Source organism: Mesoplodon bidens (genome assembly GCF_964165515.1).
Source record: "Mesoplodon bidens genome assembly, chromosome: 3".
In the NCBI taxonomy this organism is placed as follows: domain Eukaryota; kingdom Metazoa; phylum Chordata; class Mammalia; order Artiodactyla; family Ziphiidae; genus Mesoplodon; species Mesoplodon bidens.
In genome coordinates this window covers 90486202-90510590 of record NC_138178.1, presented here as the reverse complement: position 1 = coordinate 90510590, position 24389 = coordinate 90486202, and the positions used below count along the sequence as shown (strand labels likewise).

The following is a 24389-nucleotide window of genomic DNA, read 5'->3' as shown; positions in this document are numbered from 1 at the left end:
GTTTTTTCACAAAATAGCACAGTCTATAGGCTGATACTCCAAAAGCGCAGATGGTGATGCACGAGTCCGGGAGCCAGGGAAAGAGAATGCTATGTGGCAACTCCCCAAACCACCAAGGTACATGCTTAATGACCTAGTAAAGGTAGCTTACGCTGCCTCTCAGACACCCGTGACGAAGGCCTTGTTCGTAAAGCTATGGAAATGACGACTAGATTTCATCAAACCCAGCACCACAGCAAACTAGCCCCGAGGGTCCGAGCGTTGTTTAACTTCGTCTAACTTTCCGATTGGTCCTTTCTGCTTCATGTAAGGGAACGGCAACAGATCCCTGGCGCATGCGCATCACGTGCTTCCGGCAGAGGCGCTCTGTGTACCGGTCTTTCTGGCCCGGGTGGAATACCTACCCCACTTTCCTGGGCCTCGCGTCTTCCGTGAGTAATGGCTCCAGACTCAGGTCCCTTTCCAGAAGGGCCGTTCTTAAAGCTGCTACCTGTAGACGCTAGGGACCGGGGCACCCAGCGCTGTCGCCTGGGCCCGGCGGCCCTCCGCGCCTTAGGCGCGCACCTGGGCTCGGCGGTGGAGATCTCGCTGCCTGACGGCGGCTCCTGCCTCTGCACCGCCTGGCCGCGGCGGGATGGAGCGGACGGCTTTGTGCAACTGGATCCGCAGTGCGCGAGCCCGGGGGCGGCAGTGGGGGCGCCGGGGTCCCGGGGGAGTCTGAACCTGAGCCGACTCCGGTTAGTGCCCTGCCCGCCCCTTCGGCTCCTCGCCGTGTGGCCGGTGTTGCGGGAGCTGGCGGGCGTGTCTGGTGCCCCAAATCCAGCCGCGGTGCTGGAGGCGGCGCAGGAGCTGCTGAGGAACCGTCCGGTCTCTCTGGGCCACGTGGTGGCCGCTCCTCCGGGCGCTCCCGGCCCGGTGGCCGCCCTGCACATCGTCAGCGGGGCACCCAACCCGAATCCGGCCGGGCTGGTCACCCCTCGCACCCACATCAGTCTGAGCGGGCTACCTCCGTCGGAAGAAGAGCCGCAGCCCGAGGTGCCCCTTGGGGGCCTTTCCGAGGCGGCCGACTCGCTGCGGGAGCTCCTCCACCTGCCGCTCAGCTACCCCCGCGCCTTGGCCTCGCTGGGGCTAGAAGTGCCACGCGGGGTGCTCCTGGCCGGCCCCCCCGGAGTGGGCAAGACCCAGCTAGTTCGGGCCGTGGCCCGAAAGGCGGGCGCGGAGCTGCTGGCCGTGAGTGCCCCCATGCTGCAGGGCTCCCGGCCCGGGGAGACCGAGGAGAACGTGCGGCGGGTCTTCCAGCGCGCCCGGGAGCTGGCCAGCCGCAGGCCCACCCTTCTCTTCCTGGACGAGGTGGACGCCCTGTGTCCCCGGCGGGGCGGCCCACACCAAGCCCCCGAGAGCCGCGTGGTGGCCCAGGTGTTGACGCTGCTAGACGGCATCAGTGGGGGCCGGGAGGTGGTGGTTGTGGGATCCACCAACCGGCCGGACGCGCTAGACCCAGCGCTGCGCAGACCTGGGAGATTCGACCGAGAGGTAAATAGGCTCAGCCAGCTACCTCATTGCCCCTGGAACCCCGGCCTCTTCTGGCCCTGGTTGGCTGCCCCGAGGCGTTTGCCACTTAGGTTTGGAAGTCAGTGAAGCTGGAGTGGGGCTCTGTAAAGCAGAGAAGAACCCATTCTCTGGTCCACAAATGATCTGCGAGCCAGGACCCTTTCCCCCTCCAGAGGCAAATTGTTCTGAGAAGCAAGGGGGCCGATAGGGATGAGTTGTGCAGGTCCTGAGAATGAGGAGTACTATAATCAGTAGTGTTAGTTTTTAAGGGAACTAGGACTGCTACAAGCATATTAAACTCTTACGGATCTGGAAGGAGAATTTAAAGTAGGATAGCCTCGAGAAACAAATGTATTGAAATAAGGGGGAAGGCAGGGAAGGACTAAATCAGAGCAGACATTTTAACTCTTCTAGATTTGTTCATTCCTTGTTTGAACGCCAGCCTCCTATCCCACAATTGCTCCCTGAGTTGCCAGGAAGGTTGAATATTCAAAGCTGTCCTATTTTATAAACTTCAGTCCTAAATTGATTCTTGATTTCTACTAAATAGTTTGAATAGTGATTATTTAAATGATGTTTGAACTTTGTGGTAGGTTTCTAAAGAGACAGGTGATAATTGCCCACTTTAGCATAATCTGTTTAGAACGTGAGTGGATTTCTTCCTCACACCATGTAGTACCTGTCTCCTGAATAAGCTCCATAAGAGCAGGGACATAGACCATCTAGTTTACTGGCTCCTAGAACGTGGTAGGTTCTCAAAAATAACAAAAACTTATTAAATGACATATGTAATTTTTAACTGTGCAACTTTCTAGCCAGTGTTACTCCTCTGGAAGATAAGGATTTTCATGTATTCAGAATGTAAGGTATGCTTAAGAGTACACAGTAATAGTTCCAGATTTGTTCGCTAAATTATTATACATGTTTGTGAGGATTAAAAAAATAATATTTTAAGCTGTAAACTTTTTCTTTCCTTGCTTTGCACATAGATTGTCATTGGAACTCCCACACTTAGACAAAGAAAGGCGATTCTACAAGTGATTACCTCAAAGATGCCCATCTCCAGTCAAGTCGATTTGAGCCTCCTTGCAGAAATGACAGTTGGCTATGTTGGTGCAGACCTGACCGCACTCTGCAGGGAGGCTGCCATGCACGCTCTGCTTCATAGTGAGAAGGTAAGAAGGATTGATTTATGACCTTCTATGTGAACCCTTTTATTAACGTAACAAGTTAATTTAGAGATTAAAAAAAGTGGTAAGTACATTTTCTTCAAACTTTTGATACCTTCGACAGCTGTTTCTTACATTTTAAAAAAATTTTTTATTTATTTATTTATTTTTGGCTGCGTTGGGTCTTTGTTGCTGTGCGCGAGCTTTCTCTAGTTGCGGTGAGCAGGGGCTACTCTTCGTTGCGGTGCGTGGAGTTCTCACTGTGGTGGCTTCTCTTGTTGCAGAGCATGGGCTCCAGGCGTGCATGCTTCAGTGGTTGTGGCACATGGGCTCAGTAGTTGTGGCTCACAGGCTCAGTAGTTGTGGCATGCAGACTCAGTAGTTGTGGCTCGCGGGTTCTAGAGCTCAGGCTCAGTAGTTGTGGCGCACGGTCTTAGTTGCTCCGCAGCATGTGGGATCTTCCCAGACCAGGGCTCGAACCCGTGTCCCCTGCATTGGCAGGCACATTCTTAACCACTGCACCACCAGGGAAGGCCTCTTACATATATTTTTACATCTGAACTGCATAGAAATAGTATATGACTGAAAGTAGGGACAGAGAGCTGAGTTCTTTAGGTTTGCCCAGGGCGTTTTCCCCCACTCCCATAGTAACTCTTTAGTGCTGAAGCCCAGAGCAGTCAGGAAAAAGACAGTGTGGCCCCAGAAGAAGTAAACCTATTTCTTTTTAATTTTTGTTTTATTTTGAATCTATTTCAGACTTAGAGAAAAGTTGCAAAAATAGTACAAAGAATTTTTGTATATCCTTCACACAGATTCATCAAATGTAACATTTTACCACTTTTGCTTTATCATACTCTCTTCATGTGTATGGATGTTTATGTGAGTGTGTATATATATATACTCATACTCTCAAATGCAGCCATGATGCCCCTTTAGCATTGAAAATTTAAGTGTATATTTCCTAAAAACAAGGACTTTAAAACCACAGTACAATTATCAAGATGAGGAAATTAACACTGACATGATACTTCTACCTAATCTATATAGACCTTAACCAAGTCTCACCATTTGTCCCACTAATTTCCTTTGTAGCAAAAATTTTAAAAGGAAAAAAGAAAAAAATATTTTTTAATCCAGGATTACACATTGCATTTAGCTGTCATGGCTGCTTAATCTTTAACCTAGAAACATTCTTCAGTCTTTCTTTTACGACTTTAATTTTTTAAAAGTACAGTTCAGTTATTCTGTAGAATATTCCTAAGTTTGGGTTTGACTGATGTTTTCTCATGATTTGATTCAGGTTTTGCATTTTTGGCAGAAATATCACAGAAATGATACTGTGTTTTTCTCATTGCATCTATTAGGTAGCAAATGATATATCTTTGTCCTATTACTGGTGAAATTAACTTTGATTTCTTGGATAAGGTGGTATCTCTGAGATTTCTCCTTTGTCAAGATACTATTTTTCCCTTTGTTGTTAATAAGCATCTTGAAGGGAAAATAAGCTTTTCTAACTCAGGAGACGATTAGGTGCTTGGAATTTTATTTAAATTCATCTTTGACATTCAAATCCTTAATTCATGTCTGCTTTTCTTAAAAATAGTTAGGATATTATCTTAAATATAGTAGTTTTCAACACTATAGATTGGAAAATCTGTTCACTTTTGTGTAATGTCAACCTGAATCCCTAAACCCCTTCAGAAAAATATTTTCAGCATGCTGAGGATTCTGTTGTAATGTTAAAATTGTTCTTTGACCTTATAATTTTTTAAAACCTAATTCTGAGTTTGTTTAAGCTATAAAAGGATGATTTATCATCCTAAATTTTGAAAACCTTTTTACCTAGGTCATTTATAACCTTCCTCATTTTCTTTTCCTTTATTTTTACTCTTACACCAAAGGTGGGGAAGGAGTTACATGAACTTGTAAGTCCTCATCTTTTCAGTTTAGAACCAAAACTGCTTGAAGATTTAATGACAAGTCCCATGTGTGAAGATTTGAGGATATATGCCTCTTGAGGGGAGGACAAGAATACCACGGTACGGGAAAGGAGGTTTACATTTAGAATTCCCTCTGCTTTGAAGTTCCAGGTTTGACCTTAAGCACGTTGGCTTAGGTGGACCATCCAGCTGCAGCCGTCCTAGGGTGGAGCCCACTGCTACTTCAGGAGGGGCCTGCCCAGGCATAGTTACCCCAGGTGATGGCTCAGTTCATAAACAACCAGGGGAAGTGGAAGAAAGAAAGGCAAAAAGGAAGAAGGGACAGAGGCTTCTGGGAAGGTACTGGCTCCATCTTTTTCTTCTTTCCCTCCCCAGGCAGCTGAGGGGCTGCTGCTGCCTCTATCTGTGCCAGGGCAGACAAGAGCACATCACAGTTTGTTCATCTTTTTGTCAAGTATGCCTATTAAAGGGTTAGAAAGACAGTTTAACACACACACATATACACATAGAGGGGAAAGGGTTTTTATCTGCCTGAAGGGATTATGAAAATCAAGTGAATAGTGTACACACAAGTAATCTGCAAGTGTAAATGGGATTTTCAAATGTTAGTTGGTGTTACCTAAAAATTAATTAGTATTCAGTTACCCAATATCTAATACTGCTAGCTAGTTAAAAAAAAAAAAAGCACTATTCAAGAAACTATTTAATAGCGTTATTTGTGAGAAATTAAACAAGATAAAAATTATAAAGAAAGTAAAAATTATCTGAAATCTCACCTCCCAGAGATTATAATTATTGACATTTTTTAGGAACACTTCAGAAAAGCTCCACGTATACATATTCACTTATTTAATCTTTCATAAATGGGATAAAATAGTTTGTTATTGAAAATGGGAATTTTGGGATAACTGAATGTTCAGAATTTGATGTAAGAGGGCAAATACCTAAATATAATACAGATATTACAAATAGAAATATAAGTTTTTAATAGCCAGAAAGGAAATGATTTACTGATTTGACCATTTTAGAATGGCAGAACAATACTATTAAAAAAAAAAAAGAAAGATGACAAGTTCAAAAGCAAAACAAACAAACAAACAATACTATAAGCAAAGGCAAGACATGAGACAGACTGGGAAAAATACTTTCAGCCCATGACAAAAGCCCAATTTCCTTGGTGTAGAAAAAACTCTCACAAAGCAATATGAAAAGACCAACAATCCAAGAGAAAATGGGTAGTAAGATATGAACTGGTAGTTGACAGTAAAAGGATTACAGATGGCTTATACACATGAAAAATCCTCAACTTTCTTTAAAAATTAGTCTTTTGATTCTTTTTCTTTTTTAAAAACTTACTATTTTGAAATAATTAAAACTTCAGGGAGAGTTCTGAGATAGAGAACTCCTGCTAAATCCTTTATCCAAATTCACCAGTTTTTAACATTTTGCCAAATTAGCTTTATCATTCTCTCTTTTCTCTTCTTCTCTCTGTACAGTTGACCTTTGAACAACACAGGTTTGAACTGCACCAGTCCACTTATACATAGATATTTTTCAATAGTAAATACTATAAGTACTGCACGGTCTGGGGTTGGTTGAATCCACACAGATGTGGGGAACGGCAGATATGGGGGGCCCCCTCTACTTAAACGAGGATTAACTCCCATGTTGTTCAAGGGTCAACTGCCTAGGTATACCCATTGTTTTTTTCTGAATCATTTGAGAAGGGGTTGCATGCATCTTAACCCATTATCCCTTAATATTTTAATGTCCATTTCCTATGAAAAAGTATGTATAATCTCATTATATTCTGGAAATTTAATATTGATCAAAATGTTGTCAGATTTGCAGTTCCTATTCTAATTTTGCTAACTGTATCAATTTTTTTAGCCGTCTTTTCCTCCAGTACAGGATCTAGTCCAGGATAATGTATTATGTTTAGTTTTTTGTTTCTTTTTATCTTGAACGCTTCCTTAGCCCTTTTTTGGTGTGTGTGCAACATTTGACATTGACATTTTTCAAGGATGCAGGTCAGTGATTTTATAGAACTTCTGTCAGTTTGGGTTTGTCTGTTTCTTCATAGTCAGATTCAGGTTATGCATACCCGTTGGGGATACTACATAAGTGATAGTGTGTCCTTCTTATGATGTCACATGTGAAGGCACAATACGTCCACCTGCCCCTCATTGGTGGTGTCCCTAATGGTGACTGATGTGATGAATCAGTCAAGGTTTTGTCCAGTTTATCTACTGTATAGCTGCTATTTTTCCCTTTGCAACTAATAAGAAATCTGTGAGGAAACGCTCTGAGACAATGCATCAAACTTTCCCTCCCCTAGGTTAGCATCCATTGATTCTTGCCCTAAACAGCCTTTACTGCGATGGTTGCAAAACTGATTTTCTGATTCCATTATTTCCTCTACCTCACTCTTGATTAAAGAAATTTAATTAACACAATAGTGAGCACCATTTCCTCTGTCACACTGGCAGAAATGTAAGGTTTGGTAATGTCCATTGTTGGAGAGGTGTGGGGAGAACAGCTTCATATATTGGTGCAGCTTTGAGGACAGTTTAGTAGTAGCTGTGAAAATTATAAGTGTACATACTCTTAAGCACAATAATTCTACTTTGAGGAAATTATTATATAAAATACTTGAGCATGTGCACAAGGACTTTCAGTTGCTGCTTTGTTTTTAATAACAAAAGACTGGAAACAACCTACGTTCAACAGAAGGATGTCGTTAAAATACTCATACAATATGCAGTTGTCAAAAAGAATGAGGTAGAACTGTATTAGTTGACATGAAAAGATTTCTAAGATAAATTTCTAAGAAAAAGTACAAGTTAATATGTATGGTATGGTCACATTTGTGTATCTTTTTGAAAGCATATACGTATGTCATAAAACATACTGGAAGAATACACAGGAGACTGTTGACATTCTCTGGGGATGAATATTGGAGGAGTTGAGGGGGAGACATTTAATTTTTTTATACCATGTGTTACAAATTTCTTTATAGTGATAACAAAATAGATGTATAAATTCAGAAGAGGATTTAAAATTAAAAAGTAATTGTGTTTGTGTACCACAAAAAAGGCCCACCTAATTTTTGGTTTGATTTTGCTTTTTGGGGTGGATTTCTTCAGAACCAGGACAATCCAATGATTGATGAAACAGACTTCCTTGAAGCTTTTAAAAAGATCCAGCCCTCATCATTTCGAAGTGTCATTGGACTGATGGACATCAAGCCTGTTGGCTGGGAGCAGATTGGTGGCCTTGAAGATGTAAAACTGAAGTTAAAACAGGTGAGATAGAGAATCTGCTTAAGCCAGTAAAATATGACAGTCTTAGCGTAATGCTTTATGGTGAAAACAAGCTGCACTGAAACTTCTTGCCGTCATCACTAATGTGATGCTAACGTCTAGATCTAATGGTCGATTTTCAGTCCTTATTTAACTGGACTCTATAGGCATCAAATATTATTTTTCTTTTTTTTTTTTTTTTTTTTTTGCGGTACACGGGCCTCTCACTGTTGTGGCCTCTCCCGTTGCGGAGCACAGGCTCCAGATGCGCAGGCTCAGCGGCCATGGCTCATGGACCCAGCCGCTCCATGGCATGTGGGATCTTCCCGGACCGGGGCACAAACCCGTGTCCCCTGCATCGGCAGGCGGACTCTCAACCACTGCGCCACCAGGGAAGCCCTTATTTTTCATACTTTCCTGCCTCACCCTCTTTTTGTTTGCTTTTTGCTCTAAAGAGTTTATAATTTAGACCGGGGTCAGTAAACTCTTTTCTGTAGAGGGCCAGAGAATAAATATTTTAGGCTTTGTGGTCTCTGTTGTAACCACTCAACCCTGCCATTGTAGCAAGAAAACAGTCATAGACAGTATGTAATGAGTATCTGTGTTCTGATGGAACTTTACTTATGGACACTGAAGTCATATAATTTTCACGTCACAAAATAGTATTCTTTTGAATTTCTTTTTATTTTATTTATTTATTTTTGGCTATGTTGGGTCTTTGTTTCTGTGCGTGGGCTTTCTCTAGTTGCGGCAAGCGGGGGCCACTCTTCATTGCGGTGCGCGGGCCTCTCACTGTCGCCGCCTCTCTTGTCGCGGAGCACAAACTCCGGACGCCCAGGCTCAGTAGTAGTGGCTTGCGGGCTCTAGAGTGCAGGCTGAGTAGTTGTGGTGCACGGGCCTAGTTGCTCTGCAGCATGTGGGATCTTCCCTGACCAGGGATCGAACCTGTGTCCCCTGCATTGGCAGGCAGACTCCTATCCACTATGCCACCAGGGAAGTCCCCCACGAAGTCCCCCTAATTTTTTACATGCTTTGTCTCATTTAATCTTCACAAAATACATGCGGGAGATGAGTAACACCTTTCTGTTAGAAACACTGTTTCTTTAGCTCTGAATATTAAGCTTTCCTGCCTTTCTGAGCACTCCCCTCCCCTACCTTAAATGTTAGTTCTCCGAGTGCCTGAGAGTTTTCTTTTTGCATTTTCTGAGTGAGCCTTTGATCTCCTCAGTGTCCCAGGTCTCAGCTGTCCCCTGAAAACTGCTAACTCAGAAATCTTTATATCCAGTGCAGATAGTTCTTTTGATCATTAGAACTACTTAAATGCCTGCCTACTGGATAACTTCCAGGGATCTCAAACTCAGCATGTCCAAAGTTCAGCTAATCAGTTCCACCTCTACACCTGGATTCCCTCCCTCAGTGAATGCAGCCAGTCACCCCATCCCCTCAGTCAGAAACCTGTCTTCTAAATGCATGGAGTCATGTCATACATCACGTAACTTCCCCTCTGGATTTCCCCTGCGTAAAATACAGTGACATTTTATGTTTCATATACGTCCCTCCCACACCACCTCCGCTGCCTGTGACACATCAAGCCTTATTATTTTTGTAGTCTGAATCCTTGCCAGAGACTGCTAAGTGGTCTCCCTCCCTCTAGTTTCATTTCCTTCTATCCGTTCTCTATACTGCTTCCTCATGTTGACTAAAACTATCAAGGCCCAATGTGATCTGAATCCTACTTCCACTTCAGCTCTATCATGTCTTGCCTCCCTCATCCTCCCCTCTGTTCCTGCTTACTGTTGGGAGATGAATTGGATGCTTTCATGTGTCTCTGTATATATTGTTCCTTGTCTGTGGAATGCCCTTCTCTGGTCTGCTTGTTAGTTTACAAGCCTGTCTCCCCAACTAAAATAGGAGTTTCTAGGTACAGGGGTCTTGTCTGTCCTTTTCTGTAGAGGCAAAATATCAGTAGTTAAGAGCTTGTGCTCTTGATCTACACTGTCTGGGGTTAGTCTTAGTTCTGCCTCACTAGCAATAAGATAGATCTGGGCGGGTTACTTCACTTTTTAAGCCCCAGTTTCTGCATCTGTGAAGTTATGATGATAACAAAACCATCTACCTCAGAGGTAGTGAGGATTTACTTCCTATTATGAGTGCCTACTTTGTGAAGGTGTCATTCTAGGTGATGGGGATTTAGAGGTGAACTTCACTTACATTCTAGCAGGAGCAGAATGACTAACTCAACATGGAAAAATAGTAGTTGCAGATAGCAAATGAATAAGTGCTCCAAAAGGAGAAGATGGGTAGTAGCATAGACTGCCTGGGAGGAGGAGGATCTGCTTTAACTACAGTGGTTAGGGAAGACCTCTCCAAGGAAATGACATATGAGTGGAGACATGTATGATGAGGGATAGCACACAAAGATCTTGAGGGATCTCTCAGGCAGAGAGAGACTAGCAGGTAAAGGCCGTGAGATGGGAACAAACTGGAGTGTTTGGGCGATGGGTTATGTGAGGCCTTGTAAGCAGTGGTAAGTTCGGAGTTTGGATTTGGATTTTATTCTAATTCTGCTGAGAAGTCATTGAAAGATTTTAAGCAGGAAGTGATGTGACCTCACTTAGGTCATACGATCACTGGCTGCTGTGTGGAGATCGGAGCACATTTCCAGCTCATAGCAGGTACCTGAGGGTTGTTGAACGCATGAATTTACTGAATTTTTTGATGTTCATCATTATACTAAAACAACTCTCTCTTTTTGTATACTTTTAGAGCATTGAATGGCCTCTGAAATTCCCTCGGGAATTTGTTAGGATGGGCCTGACAGAACCAAAGGGAGTTCTCCTGTATGGTCCCCCTGGGTGTGCTAAAACCACCCTGGTGAGAGCCCTGGCCACGAGCTGTCATTGCTCTTTTGTTTCAGTGAGCGGAGCTGATCTCTTTTCACCTTTTGTTGGAGATTCAGAAAAAATCTTGTCTCAGGTTTGTTTTTTTATTTTCCCTCATGCAGTTAAGTTTACTTTTGAATTTTTGTTTCATGCCTTAAGGATAGACCTTATTTTTTTAAAATATAACTGGCTTTTTTTCCTATTAGGAAAGTTATACCTGATTGTGTATAGAAAATTTAGAAAATATAGAAAAGTGTAAATAAGAAATCCTCCATAATTCCTCCACCTACCGTTAACATTTTGGTGAATTTCCTTTGTTTTTCTGTTTCCTTGGGCAGGGAATGGGTGGATGTAACATAGATCTGTGATTTTTAACTTAATATTATCACTTTTAAAATTCAATAATATTAAATATTCTTTGAAAATATTATTTTAACCCCTATATAATACTGTTATTCCTTATTTATTCATTCCCTAGTTCTTAGACATTTAGAATCTTTCTCTTTTTATATTTTAAAAATCATAAATACAGAGTAATGCAGAAAACATACATTCATATGAATAAGGCATGATGTATAGCTTTTAAATATTTCCGTTTTTTGAACAAAAGGTATTTCGACAAGCAAGAGCAAATACTCCAGCAATTGTGTTTTTGGATGAAATTGATTCAATCTTGGGCTCTCGGTCAATCAGCAGAACAGGATGTAATGTTCAAGAGCGTGTTCTTTCTGTTCTCCTAAATGAATTAGATGGTGTTGGATTGAAGACTATAGAGAGAAGAGGAAGTAAATCAGATCAACATGGTAAATACAAGGAGCTGGAAAAAAACGAAGAGGTATTTATTAGCCAGAATACACCAAAAATCCAGGCCAGCATTAAGTAGATTGCATCTGCACTAGCTTTTCCTATGCTGGATTCATCTCATAGAATTATATAATTTCAGTGTGACTCTTAGGACTTTTACAGAGCTGGTAAAATAGTGATTTACCTGGGAAAGGTGAGGCAAATTTTATAATAAAGTATCTTAGATATATATGAATGTGAATTTTTTCCTAAGATTAGAAACATAACTACATATTGCTAGTGGAGAAGGGAGTTTCTTCTTATTTTTATACCCTGAAAAACTAGTGTTCATCCCTTTCTAAAATTGTTTATGTGAAATGAAACATAACCCATGTTTAGGTTACTGATCATTGGAAATAATGATCAGTAATTGAAAATTTTCAGTTTTCTTGAGGAATGGGTTTCCTTGGTTATAACAAAGTTAAAATGACCTTGGAAATCCTCTTCCTCTCTTCTGAGCCTACAGAGAATTTTTTTTCTTTTGTTTTTTTCTTGTTCTTACTTGTTTCCCATTTTTTAAATTGTTCCATGGAAAGAGAGTCTTACAGCTCCTTAGGAACATGTGCCACTAGAATTTGACGGGACCCATCAGGTTTTCTAATCAGATCTCCTCATCATGCAGGATTTCCTTCTATAGCCTCTGACAGGTGTTTACCCAGCCTCTGCTAAAATACTTGCAGATATAGGGAACTCATTGCTTTGAGAGATCACATCACTGGAGAACTGCTCTGATAATTAAGTTCAACAATTTTGAATGCTTAGCATGTGTAAGGCCTTGTTCTGGTTGCTCTTAGATATTTCTTATCTTCAGGATTTATATAAATGCAGCTTATGTTAATTGTCATATTTCTGCCTGTGGAAAGAAAACAAAGGGGTAAAATAAATCTCCCTGTTCAAGAACATGAGAGCCAAGACTTTTCATAACTATACATGTGTTAGTCAGATGCTTCTGTCTTTTCAAGTCGTCCATTTAAGTTGTAATCATTCACTGGGGCTCAGGTGCATTTAGGTCAACAGATAGATGTTCTCTGCTGTGGTGTAAAGCTTTTCATCAGTTCTCACACTGAGAGATGCCCCATCAGGATTGATCACTCCCTTCACTGTGTACACAGAGTAGTAGCTCTTTGATAATTTGTTTCTGGGGTACCTTGATATTGAGAAGGTGGTCTGGAAAGGAAATGTAAGCATTCTAGTCCCAAGAAAAAAATATCCCCCTACTTAGAAACAAATGGACCTTCTGATTTGTAATTTAAAAAAAATACATTTAATAATTAACAACTTATTGACATTACTTTGTGTTGTATGTTTTCCCTCAGCTAGAGTTTCAGGAAGTTTTTCATAGCAATGTCATGATTGTTGCAGCAACAAATAGACCTGATGTGTTAGATGATGCCTTGTTACGGCCTGGAAGATTAGACAAGATTATTTATATTCCACCTCCAGATGAAAAGGTAATCATTGTGCACATTTACTCTGTGTGAGCATTTCTAACAACACATCAGTGTCTGAGCTCTAAGAAGACGGCAGAATTGAATCCCTTACTGGGTGTAGGTGTACATGGTATGTGTCCTATATTGGATTCCGCGTTTTTCCTTATCTGGGCCCGTCATAAATCATCATTTTCATCTGCTTTTGCTGGGTACTCTGGCCCTGTTTTCAGAGAAACATAAGCCTAAAAGCAAGGTAGTAATTTCCTTTTTGTGGAAGACTCAAAATACTGAGCTTATTGAGTCTACTCAACATTATTTTGCAACTAGAATGGAGGAATCCTAAAGTGTTAAAAGGGTTTCGGAGGTTATCTGGGTCAGCATTCTTATTTTTCAGTGGAGAAATCTGAGGTTGCAGAGATTATACATAATGTATCCACAGCCAATGAATCAGTAAATCCGTTGCCCTTCACATCCAGAGCCACTGGCAGTGAGTGGTGAAAGACACAGAAAATGAATTGTTCTCCTTCCTTAGGCTTTTATCAGATTTTGAAGGGATGGAAAAGAATTATATCTATTTTATTTTTAAATTGTGTCTGATAATTTATGTATTTGCTCTTGAACCATGTCTGATGGGACTGTTTGTACCCAAAAGAGAGATTCATCAAGTTTCTTAAAGATTATATCTATGGTTGGCTATTTTTTAAATTAATTATAAAAATATTAAAATGTATCATGATGTCACATTTACTTTCTTCTTGAGAAGAAGTGATTCTTTCTTATTGTTTGTTTCTGAAATATATATACTTTCTCTGTAATATGATAGAAAACTCTAACTTGAAATGTTTTAATACAGCATTGTGTCAGACATAAATGTTGTAAGGTTATAAACATATTATTTTTTATTTTGTTCCAGGGCAGGCTTTCTATTCTGAAAGTCTGTACAAAAAACATGCCAATGGCGCCTGATATTTCCTTGGAAAACGTAGCAGCGGATACCTGTTTTTTCTCTGGAGCTGATCTTGGAAACCTCTGCAAAGAAGTAAGTTAATTAGTGAAGAAAACCTATAGTTCAAAACATTTCTTCATTTATTCAGAACTTATTCACTTGGCAGTATTTACTGAAAGGGAGGCACCATGTGAGGTGAAAAAGACCACTGTGGTCCCTTACCTTCTCTTCAGAGCTTACAGGTTGATGGGCAGTGGGGGAGGTGCAGAGAGGTAATACTGAATTAAAACATGTAGTGAGTCAGGGAAGTTCAGGGTGCTGTGGGAGTACCTAGGAAGGACACCAGTCCAGACCTGGGGGCATCAGAGAAGGCTATCTGAGAGAGGGTGTGTGTACATTGAAACTGGAAGGGTGATTAGGGAGTTAGCTAGGCTGAGGGAGAGAAGCGGAGTGTTTGAGGCAGAAGGAACAAAATGTGCAGCAACTGGAGGAAAGAGATGACATTATTGAAGAGGTGGAATGGACAGTGGCCAGATCACACAGGTTCTTGTAAGTCACTTTAAGGCATTTAGACTTTATGTTGGCTGCCAAAAAAGGCAGCCACTGTGGGTTTTTCCTTTCTATAAACTTGTGTTAAATATAACATTCAGAAAAATGCACAGATCAGAAGGATATAGTGCACTGAATTAACATAAAGTGAACACACTTGTATAACCACCTCTCCAGAAGCTTCCCGTGGGCCTTCCCACTCTATCCCAAAAGAGAACCACTCTCCTGACTTCCAGCACTGGGGAGATTAGTTTTGCCTGCTTTTGCACTTTATATAGATGGAACCATATGGTATGCTTTTCTGTCTGCTTCTTTAACTCAAGATTATGTCTGTGAAGTTCATCCGTTGTTTTGTGTGTAGCAGTAGTTCATTTCTGTTGCTTATAATATTCTAATATATGAATGTGCTGCATTTATATACGCATTTTATCTTTGAACATTTGTGTTACAACTTTTTTGCTATTATGAATTATGCTGCTAGGAACAATCTTGTACGTGTCTATTGCTATACGTATGTGTGTATCTCTATTTCGTATACAAAGAGAATTGGTGGGTCATCGAGTATGTGTTGATCTGTTCCTTTATGATCAGTGCTGTTTCCTGTTTAAAAACTCCCACTCTGAGGCCAGGAATATGGTCTCTCATCTTTTTTTAACTTAATTTTTTTTTTATTGGCATATAGTTGATTTAAAAATTTTTATTTTATACCGGAGTATAGTTGATGTCATCTTTAAAATATATGCACTCACAATGCCTATATTATTCTGCAGTCTGCTTCCCCCCCCAGCCCCCCACCCATTTAAGGCTAGAATTTAATGTAGAAGAAAAGATGGTCTACTGAGAGGACTTTTAATCACTTTAACTTTTTAGCTTAATGTTTCTAGCATCATGAATATTGAAATTCTATGAAGTGAGACTGAGATTTTTGTGTTCACATTTTAGAGTATTACCATATATTATAAAATAACAATGAAGCATATTTATTATTTCCTATTGTTTGTCTCTTACAGGCCGCCTTGCTGGCTCTGCAAGAAAATGGACTGGAAGCGACCACAGTGAAACAAGAGCACTTTCTAGAATCACTTAAGACTGTAAAACCATCCTTAAGTCACAAGGATTTGACTTTATATAAAAACTTATTTCAGAAACAAGGATTTTCTAACTTAGAAGATATTTAAAAATTATTTTACATACCTGCTTAAGGATTAACTGAAATGTGAACGTGCACTATAATTTGCAACTTCACACTTTGTGTGTGTTATTTCCTGTAAATAAAAACACTTGTGCCTAATAAGCTAAGATTTCATACTTACAGAAAAGTTAAAAGAATAACACAAAGAACTCTTATATACTCTTAACCCAGATTCTCCAATTTTTCACATTTTCCTACATTTGTCTCCTTTCTCTCTCTCCCTCTCCCTCCTCCCCACCCCAGTATTTTTCTGAACTATTTAAAAGTAGATTTTACACATCATGCCCCTTTATCCCTTTAATACTTCAATGTACATTTCTTATAAATGAGCTTATTTTCTTATATGACCACAGTTCAGTTATCAAATTCAAGAAATTTAACATTGATACAACACTTTAATCTACTGACGATGAATTTCATCCGTTGTTCCAATAGTAATTGTTTTCCCATTACAGGATCTAGTCTAGGATCATACACTGCACTTAGTTGTCATGTCGTCTCTTTAGCCTCTTTGCCTTTTTTAATCTGAAACAGTTCCTCAGTCTTTCTTGACCTTGACACGTTTGAAGAGTACAGACGAAGTGTGTTATAGAACAGTTGGTTCCTAATTTGTGTTTGTCTGATGTGCATCATGATAGGTTCAGGTTATGCGTCCCCAGTGGAGCATATGTATGTGCTGTCATGTCCTCAGATCACAGCTGGAGGCACGTGACATCTGCACATTATTGATGATGTTAATTTTGATCACTTGTTTATGATCTTGTCCATCTTCTCCACTGTATAGCTACTCGTTTTCCTTTTGTAATTGTGCATATTTTTTAAGGAGATAGGTTATATGTGTTTTTATTTTCCTTTATTAAAAAAGTAATAATGCTAGAAAATATAGATAAACATGAAGAAAACGTGTGGGTATTTAACTTTCCAGTCCCTTACACATGTATAGGTAAGTTTTTAAAACCAAAAGCATGGTACTGTGTAGCTCTTGTTTTTCTCACCTAACAATATCTGGTAAGCATCTTACTGAGACTTTCTTCACTCACAAGGTGCCATACAGGGTGCAGGAGTGTAAGTGAAGGAGACAGACATGGCACTGCTAGGGCAGCTGGGAGCGGGGACCTCCAACAAGTCATGCAGTGTGAATTATACACAGGAGACGAGCTTCAAAAGAAGTATAGGTACAGTCAGAACGTGGTGCGTGAACTATATGAAGTCGTAAATGTTAAGCAGTTGGAAAGTTTTCTGTTTCTGACGGGAGCCAGTACTATTATTAAGCAAAACCTCACTATTGGGGAACAATTAAGGAAAAGGCCTGTCTTATTTATAGGTATAAAATATAATTCAGTTAACATTATTCTAACAACCTGACTCTTGCTTTTGAGTAGTAGGGAAAATACCTAGAAACTTTATTAGAATTCTGAATACTTTCATTCATGTTCTGTCCGTTACTGATTTTACGGGAAAAGGCAGCCATTAGGCCTTTGCCATCCCTAGGCCTGAAACCCTTAACTCAGATTCTAGCTGTATGCCCCTTGTTTTTTCCTAGAGAAAGTTTCTAGTGGTCAGCCTAGAAATTTAGTACCCACACTTTGGTTAGAGGCTGAGTTTTCATTTGAAAATGTCTTTTTAAACTGTAACTTTGCAAGAGAACTTTGGAAGCCTCCTGAGGACAAAAAAACATGTTTCCTCTCCCACTGAAATAAATCAATAAATGATGAAGTCAGATCAAGGATTTCTTTGACTCAACTTCAGTGTGATTAGAGGATGGCTCTGGGAAATTTCCAAAAGCTGTGTTTGTAATCGGTGAGAAGACACTTCAGCTTCTAAGTATTATACCTGGGAAGTGTGAAAAGCTTTACATTAAGCTTAAACTCCTTTCTGAGCCACATTACAGCATTAAACAATGTATCAATAGTACACTCCCAGACCATCTGAAATTAAGCAAATCCATATTTGCTAAACCTGGTAACTAGGCAGCCACTGAAGGATGGGCAGAAAGAATTCCAACAAAAAATATTTAATGAAAGGATATTCTATTTTTCTTATAAAGCCTGAGCTGGGCTGATGAAAATCTAAGTTTAAATTCCTAGCGTGGGAACCAAGTAGCTGTGGTTCCATGCTCCTGCAAGCCCGGGTTGCAGCAGCTAGAGAAGGTTCTAGAAGCTTCTGGCAATTGGGGTGGGGAGGGGAAGCTCCCCCAAGGGATTTTGGGCTTTGGAGCAGCCACAGAGGGTAATGCTGGTGAGTATCCTGAGTGGGTTCCTTTGGGGTGCTGCCAAGATTTGAAGGGTGAGAACTGTGCCTGCTAGTTAGTCATTCTGGTAAAGACTAAACACAAGCTCAGTAAACCTGGGCATTAACCAAAAGAGGGAAAGCATGGCTTTCAGGGTCTAGTTCTCATTGTGAGCTTTAAAACAGCCAGTCTGAAATTTCCTGATCAACAGTAGCGAGGTAATCTGCATGATAAAGACCCCTCCGGTTCCTTCCCGCCCCTCCCCCTCCTCCCACCCCATCCTGGCCCCCAAAAGAAGGCAGTCTGGCTTGAAACAAGCATTTTCTTTTGCTACTACTTCTTGCCCCACCCTCCTGCCTTTATAAAAGGCTTCTGTTTGTACTACCCCTTGGAGCACCCTTCTAGTTCATGAACCATTGATTGAAGCCAATTAGATCTTCAAATTGACTCAGACGAATTCTGTTTTTTAACACTATACAATTTATAAATTTTTAAAACATTTTATTCTGAACATTTTCACACACAATAATATAACAAACTCCCACATATCTGTCACCTAGATTGAATAATTAGTATTTTGCTAAATTTGCTTCGTTTTCTAACAAGTATTTTCAGGTAAATCCCAAACATCATGATATTTCTTAATTATTTCCATATACATTTCTTTAAAAATGTGTTTTTTAAAAAAACAAACATAACCATAATACCATTATCACCTGAAAAAATCAACAGTACTCCCTTTAATATCATTTCATATCTGGTCTGTATTTAAGTTTCTCTAGTTGCCCCCAAAATGTCTTTACAGTTAGTTTGTCTATTTCTATGTTCAAATAAGTATCCTCACCTTTGGTAAGATTTCTCAGAGCCCATTAGAATTAATCATCGGTCTTTGGCACCAGATCATGACAGAGCGTGTTAGAGTTACTTACAGGCACTAAACTGTAAGAAACGTGAAATAAGGGACTTGTGTTTTATTCTTTTAAATTTACCATGCCCCATTCCGAGAATAATGCCTAGGCTATTACAAAACTGCATTTTGAAAAGAAATGACATTGGCAAAGCAGGGCTCTAAGTTTAAGGTCATTACTAGGCACGGGCTACACTCCCCCCCACCCCGGGGCGTGCCACGTGGCTTGCAGGATCTTACTTGCCCCACCAGGGATGGAACCCGGGCCCCCAGCAGTGGAATCACGGAGCCCTAACTACTGGACTGCCAGTGAATTCCCAAGGGCTACACATTTTAATTTTAATTTGCGGGCCATGATATATTCCTATAAGATTTCCTTTTTCTCCTGCTTCTATCCTAGAAAAAATTTTATCTTTAATTAACAAATTGAAGCTTTTCTTAGAACTTACAGACAAAAGAAGCTTTAGAGATTCTACAGAAGGAGCATTAAAAGGCTTCTTTGATTCTATTCAATACAAACCACGGAAAATGTTGAATTTTCCCTGAAGTAATCAACAAACGTCTCCAGCTACAGCTCGAGTTACACAGTAAGAACCCTTGTCAGTAACTGGGTGAGAAGTTATATTTATGATCTGCCTTATATAAAACAAATCTTTGCAAATAATAATTACTATTTATTGAATGCCTACTACAGGCAAGGCAGACTGCTACATGCTTTGCATACATTCTAACATTTTTTCCAACTCCCTGCCGAGCCAGGTTTGTCCCCATTTTACATATATATAAACTGAGAGTCGTGAAGGTTAAGTAGTTTCCTCGAAGTCAGTCAGCTAATAAAGTATGGCAGGGGTGGGCTCTGAACTCAGGTCAGTTTGAATGCAAAGCCCATGACTAGAAATAAAATGGGGCTGAAACAGAGCTGGGTCTGGCCATTCAGAAAACATTAAGATGTTTTCATTTTTATGCTAACTCATAGCTTGAACTTCAAACAGTTTTAAAATAATTGTTTTAAAATAACTATTTTTAGATAACTGAACTTGCACTCTTGACTTAATCACAATTGCTAAGAGCAGGGTGCAGAAAGAACAGTGCTGCCTGATTGCCAGACAGACCGGGCTTCTGATTACATCTCCGCCGCTTACTGGCTATGTGCCTAGAGCATCTCTGAGCCTAAATAACATACCTTGCAAAAATGTCGAGAAGATTCCAGTACAGTGCCTGGCACACAGATACTGATTTAATTATTATTCCCGTGGTTCTGCAGCCGTCTTCATGCTCCGTTAAAGGCTAGGCTGCTAGCTTAGGGGTGAGTTCCTTCAGGGTCGTCTCAGAGATCTCCTGGAAACCTCTCCAGTTGGTTCTTTTTGTTTCTTCTTCCTCATCTCCTGATTTTTTTTTTAATGGAAAAAATCAGGACAACAAGGAGTTATTCTGAAAGGATATTTACAACTTAAATTATCTCCATAAGTGCGCCACATCACATTTTTGGAGCTTTTAATGCGACATGGATTAATTCTAGTTTACCTGCCTGCACCAAGGAGCCTCCCATGGGACCCCCGGATCTGCGGCTCCTTTTCCGGACCTCCTTTTAGACGGGCTGTTTTTCACCTGTTCTTGGCCATCCAAGCGCCCCTTGTTCTCAGTTCCACCCCCTTGCAGAGGCGCCAACGCCCAGCCTGGGCTCGCTCCGAGCGGCGGGTAAGAACCGCGGCAGGCGGCAGGGGGCGCTAGCGTCCGGCGGCGCGGCGTTTGAAGGCCCGGCGTCCCGCAGGGGGCGCCCGGTTGCCGGGCGCCGGGCAAGGAAAGCGAGTCAAGCCCCGCACGCCCCCTGCGCGGTCCGCGTGACCAGAACGCACCGGCCGGCCTTCCGGAGAGGGTGGGGTTGGTATATAATGCGCGGAGGTCGAGGTCGGCGTTCGGTTCTGGTCGTTAGCATCGTCCGCTCGCGGTGCCGCGTCAGGTCTCCCAGGTGAGCTGCCCTCGGGCGGAGGCTCTAGTGAGCCGCCTCGAGGCTGGCTTTGGGATACGTTGGACGGTTTGGAGCCCACCAGGCTGAGTCCTAGTAGCTGAGTTTTGATCAATATCTTGGATTTTTTTTTTCTTCTAGATTTGGCATTCTACACTGAAGTCATCATGAGCTTTTTCCAATTCCTGATGAAAAAGAAGGAAGTAAGGTTTTATTTATCTGTTTATTTATGGCGGCGTTGGGTCTTCGTTGCTGCGGGTGGGCTTTCTCTAGTTGCGGTGAGCGGGGGCTACTCTTCGTTACGGTGCACGGGCTTCTCAGTGGGGTGGCTTTTCTTGCGGAGCATGGGCTCTAGGCGCGCGGGCTTTAGTAGCTGTGGCGCAGGGGCGTAGTTGCTCTGCGGCATGTGGGATCTTCCGGACCAAGGCTTGAACCCGTGTCCCCTGAATTGGCAGGCGGATTCTTAACCACTGCGCCACCAGGGAAGTCCAAAAGAAGAAAGCAAATTTTTAAAGCAACTGAAAATCTGACTAAAAATATTAACTTTTAAAGATGTTGAAGAAAGTATAAAATGATATAGAGCTATTCTGTTATATTTCAAGTGTTTCACATTGAAACGTCAGAGTATTTTGTTCTCTGTTAGCTTATTCCTTTGGTGCTTTTCACGACCGTGGCAGCGACTGGAGCTTTGTCTTTTGCTCTGTATTCCCTTCGAAAAACCGATGTGATGTAAGTAGGCATTCATCATTTATAAAAACGTTTTTAGCCGTGTTAGGTTGACCTTCAGTTTATGAAATGCATGGTATCAGTTTCCTGGTTTTCCCCCCAGGATAAGAATGTCGAATTGTGAACTTGGTTAGAGTCAGGGCCAGAAAGCATCCAGGTATCAGAAGACTATCAAATGATGATTAGTGATGAAATAAGTTTACTAATATAAGTTCCTTGTATCTAAATACCCTGTCATCCACTGGCCCTCCTCCTCTTCTCATGCAGCAAAATAAAGCTTGTTGGTTTTTTTTTTTAACTTAAGTTTTGAAATTTAAAGTTCTTAGACGGTCTTTTGGGATATACATCATCTATCTTAATCATTTTAATAACATTTTAAAATGTCAATTCATTAGAAAGGTCTTTCCTAATGTGGTAGAGTTTATAGATTCAGTTGTCTACAATGAATGCAATCTTAGCCCTGAATATAAGGTAAAATACCATGTATCCTGGAATATGAGGAAGAGAAAAACCTGAAACTGATATTGACCGGGTGCAGGGCTCCGTAGAGCCGTAATGCTAGGCTCTGGCAGTTCATCACCTACTGGTTTCAAGCCCAGCCCTTCTGCCTCTTCCAGAAACTGGGGTAAGAGCATATTTGCTTGCTCTTAGCCTGGCACTTCCACCCTAATTGCTCTTCAGCTTATGAGAACATTCTCCAGTCTAGCCCAGTAAAGGGAATACAGACCTCCTACTCGGCAGAGGAATTGATCCTTGATGTTTGAGCCAAACTGTGAAGCTTTTTAAAGGAATGTTCCATCAATTTCAATTAACTCAATGCCTAAGTATGCACTCTGAGTCTGTCCCTAGCGTATTTATAAACCCAATATCAGATTTAGTTTAAATGCACTTATTTTAATGTTTAATCAGCTTTCTTTTATTTTTAGCATTGATCGAAAAAGAAATCCAGAACCTTGGGAAACTGTGGATCCTACTGCACCTAGAAAGGTATTGCTACATTAAAATGTGATTTATACTTAGCCGAATCCTTAGCACATTTGTCAGCAAAATAGATGTAATACCCTTTCACCTTTAGGGTGCCATTTAATGTGTAGTGCAAAGAGAGTGCTATAGGGTTATGGAGATTTAGTTCAAATCCTTGCTCCATTAGTCACAGGTGAGTTTAGATAATTTGGCCTCTCTGAGGCTCTCAGAATCTATAAAATGGGCACAATAATAGGGCTCTTCCTCAGAGTTTAGAGGATTAAAGAAGATAAGATAGAGCCCTTTAGCACAGTGCCTGGCCCATAGTCAGCACTCAAATATTAACTTTTATCATTATTGTGACACCTCATCTCCTTTTTTAATTTAATTTTTATTTTATATTGGAGTATAGTTGAGTTACAATGTTGTGTTAGTTTCAGGGGTACAGCAAAGTGAATCAGTTATACATATACATATATCCATTCTTTTTCAGGTTCTTTTCCCAAATAGGTTATTACAAAATATTGAGTAGAGTTACCTGTGCTTATTAGTTATCTTGTCCACAGCTCTGTGCCTTTTCCCTTATTGTATAACTTGGATCATTTGTACCTTTGTTGAGCAATTACAGTGAGGAAATTTTAAGAGCCTACTATGTGCCTAGCTCTGTGCTGGGGGCATCATACCTCCACTCACACAGAGCAGACACTTTTTGAGCTCATAGTTCACATAAAACCATAGGAAGTTAAAAAATCTAGAACCTGTTGAGTGAAAGTAGGGTAAATGGATATGACCTTTCTCTTTGATCCTATAACACTCAGGAACCCAAAGGCTCTTTAGAGGGATAGAGGGATAGAACCAGCCCATATTATTGTTTTAGAGATGGGAAGAGGTGATTCGTTGACTACAAATGTTATGGTGATGCTTTTTACAAAGGGAGCTGTGTACAAATCCCAGAAGGGGACCTGAGGATGGACAGATCCTAACAAAACATTTTTATTCTTTTTTTAAAGCTTATAACAATCAACCAAGAATGGAAGCCTATTGAAGAGTTGCAGAAGGTCCGAAAGGCAACCAGGTGACCAGTCTTCGCCATTTTCTTCCAAAGAGTACTCTATGAATCTAGTGGAAACACTTCTGCACAAACTAGATTATGGATACCAGTGTGCGGAAATGCTTCTGCTACATTTTTAGGGCTTGCCTACGTTTTTAGACTCTGGATAAAGAATTATAAAGGTAGTGCAACAATAACCACGTAGTCCCAAAATAAGATGCTATGTTTATTTTCTTGTTGTAAATTTGTTTTGCGTATTGAAATTTTTGTGTTTATGATGCCTGAATGTTCTCCTTAAAATGTATAAAGAGTTGTTAAATTTGATTGTCTCCAATAAAATACCACTTGTGCGAGATTTCTTAAAGTTCAGGTACATATTTAAATAGAGGAGAAAGTCTTTTTATGGGAGATAAACACATTCTGAACCATGGAACTTCATCTTTTTAAATAACACCCAGTGCAAATTTCTGTATAAACTTTTTTCCCAAGTTCACTCATTCATCAGAAATCTATTGAGTAACTACTGTTATCCAGGTACTGTTCTTGTGCAGCTGAGATAAAGCAATGAACAAAACCAAATTTTGGAGGGAGAGGAATAAAAGATGGTAAGTACAGTGAGGAAAATGAAGACAAGATGGGGTATGAGACTTGCATGGGGATTGGTCTTGGAGGAAATACTGGGATTCTGGCAGTGATGGGAATGTGGGGCATGCGAGAGTAGCCTTCCAGATGCCAAGGCTAA

General features: G+C 40.8%; 2 protein-coding genes across 5 annotated transcripts; both read left to right on the top strand.

The window, feature by feature from the left end:
* Positions 1-255: 255 nt before the first annotated feature.
* On the top strand, positions 256-15895 carry AFG2B (AFG2 AAA ATPase homolog B). 4 transcript variants are annotated; one of them, XM_081228206.1, is made up of 8 exons: positions 259-1533; positions 2541-2726; positions 7807-7965; positions 10729-10938; positions 11455-11679; positions 13004-13138; positions 14031-14156; positions 15623-15895. In XM_081228206.1, exons 1-8 carry the CDS (start codon positions 439-441, stop codon positions 15788-15790), a joined length of 2304 nt encoding a protein of 767 aa, XP_081084332.1. In that variant the 5' UTR covers positions 259-438; the 3' UTR covers positions 15791-15895. The 4 variants fall into 4 exon arrangements, with proteins under 4 accessions (XP_081084334.1, XP_081084335.1, XP_081084332.1 ...); XM_081228207.1 differs by lacking the exon at positions 10729-10938; XM_081228208.1 differs by lacking the exons at positions 14031-14156; positions 15623-15895 and having other exon boundaries at positions 256-1533; positions 11455-11647; positions 13004-13139.
* A 4779-nt stretch (positions 15896-20674) lies between these two features.
* Positions 20675-24002, top strand: LOC308613822 (normal mucosa of esophagus-specific gene 1 protein). The gene is made up of 5 exons (XM_081227867.1): positions 20675-20910; positions 21049-21110; positions 21551-21636; positions 22560-22620; positions 23607-24002. Exons 2-5 carry the CDS (start codon positions 21075-21077, stop codon positions 23673-23675), a joined length of 252 nt encoding a protein of 83 aa, XP_081083993.1. The 5' UTR covers positions 20675-20910; positions 21049-21074; the 3' UTR covers positions 23676-24002.
* Positions 24003-24389: the final 387 nt, after the last annotated feature.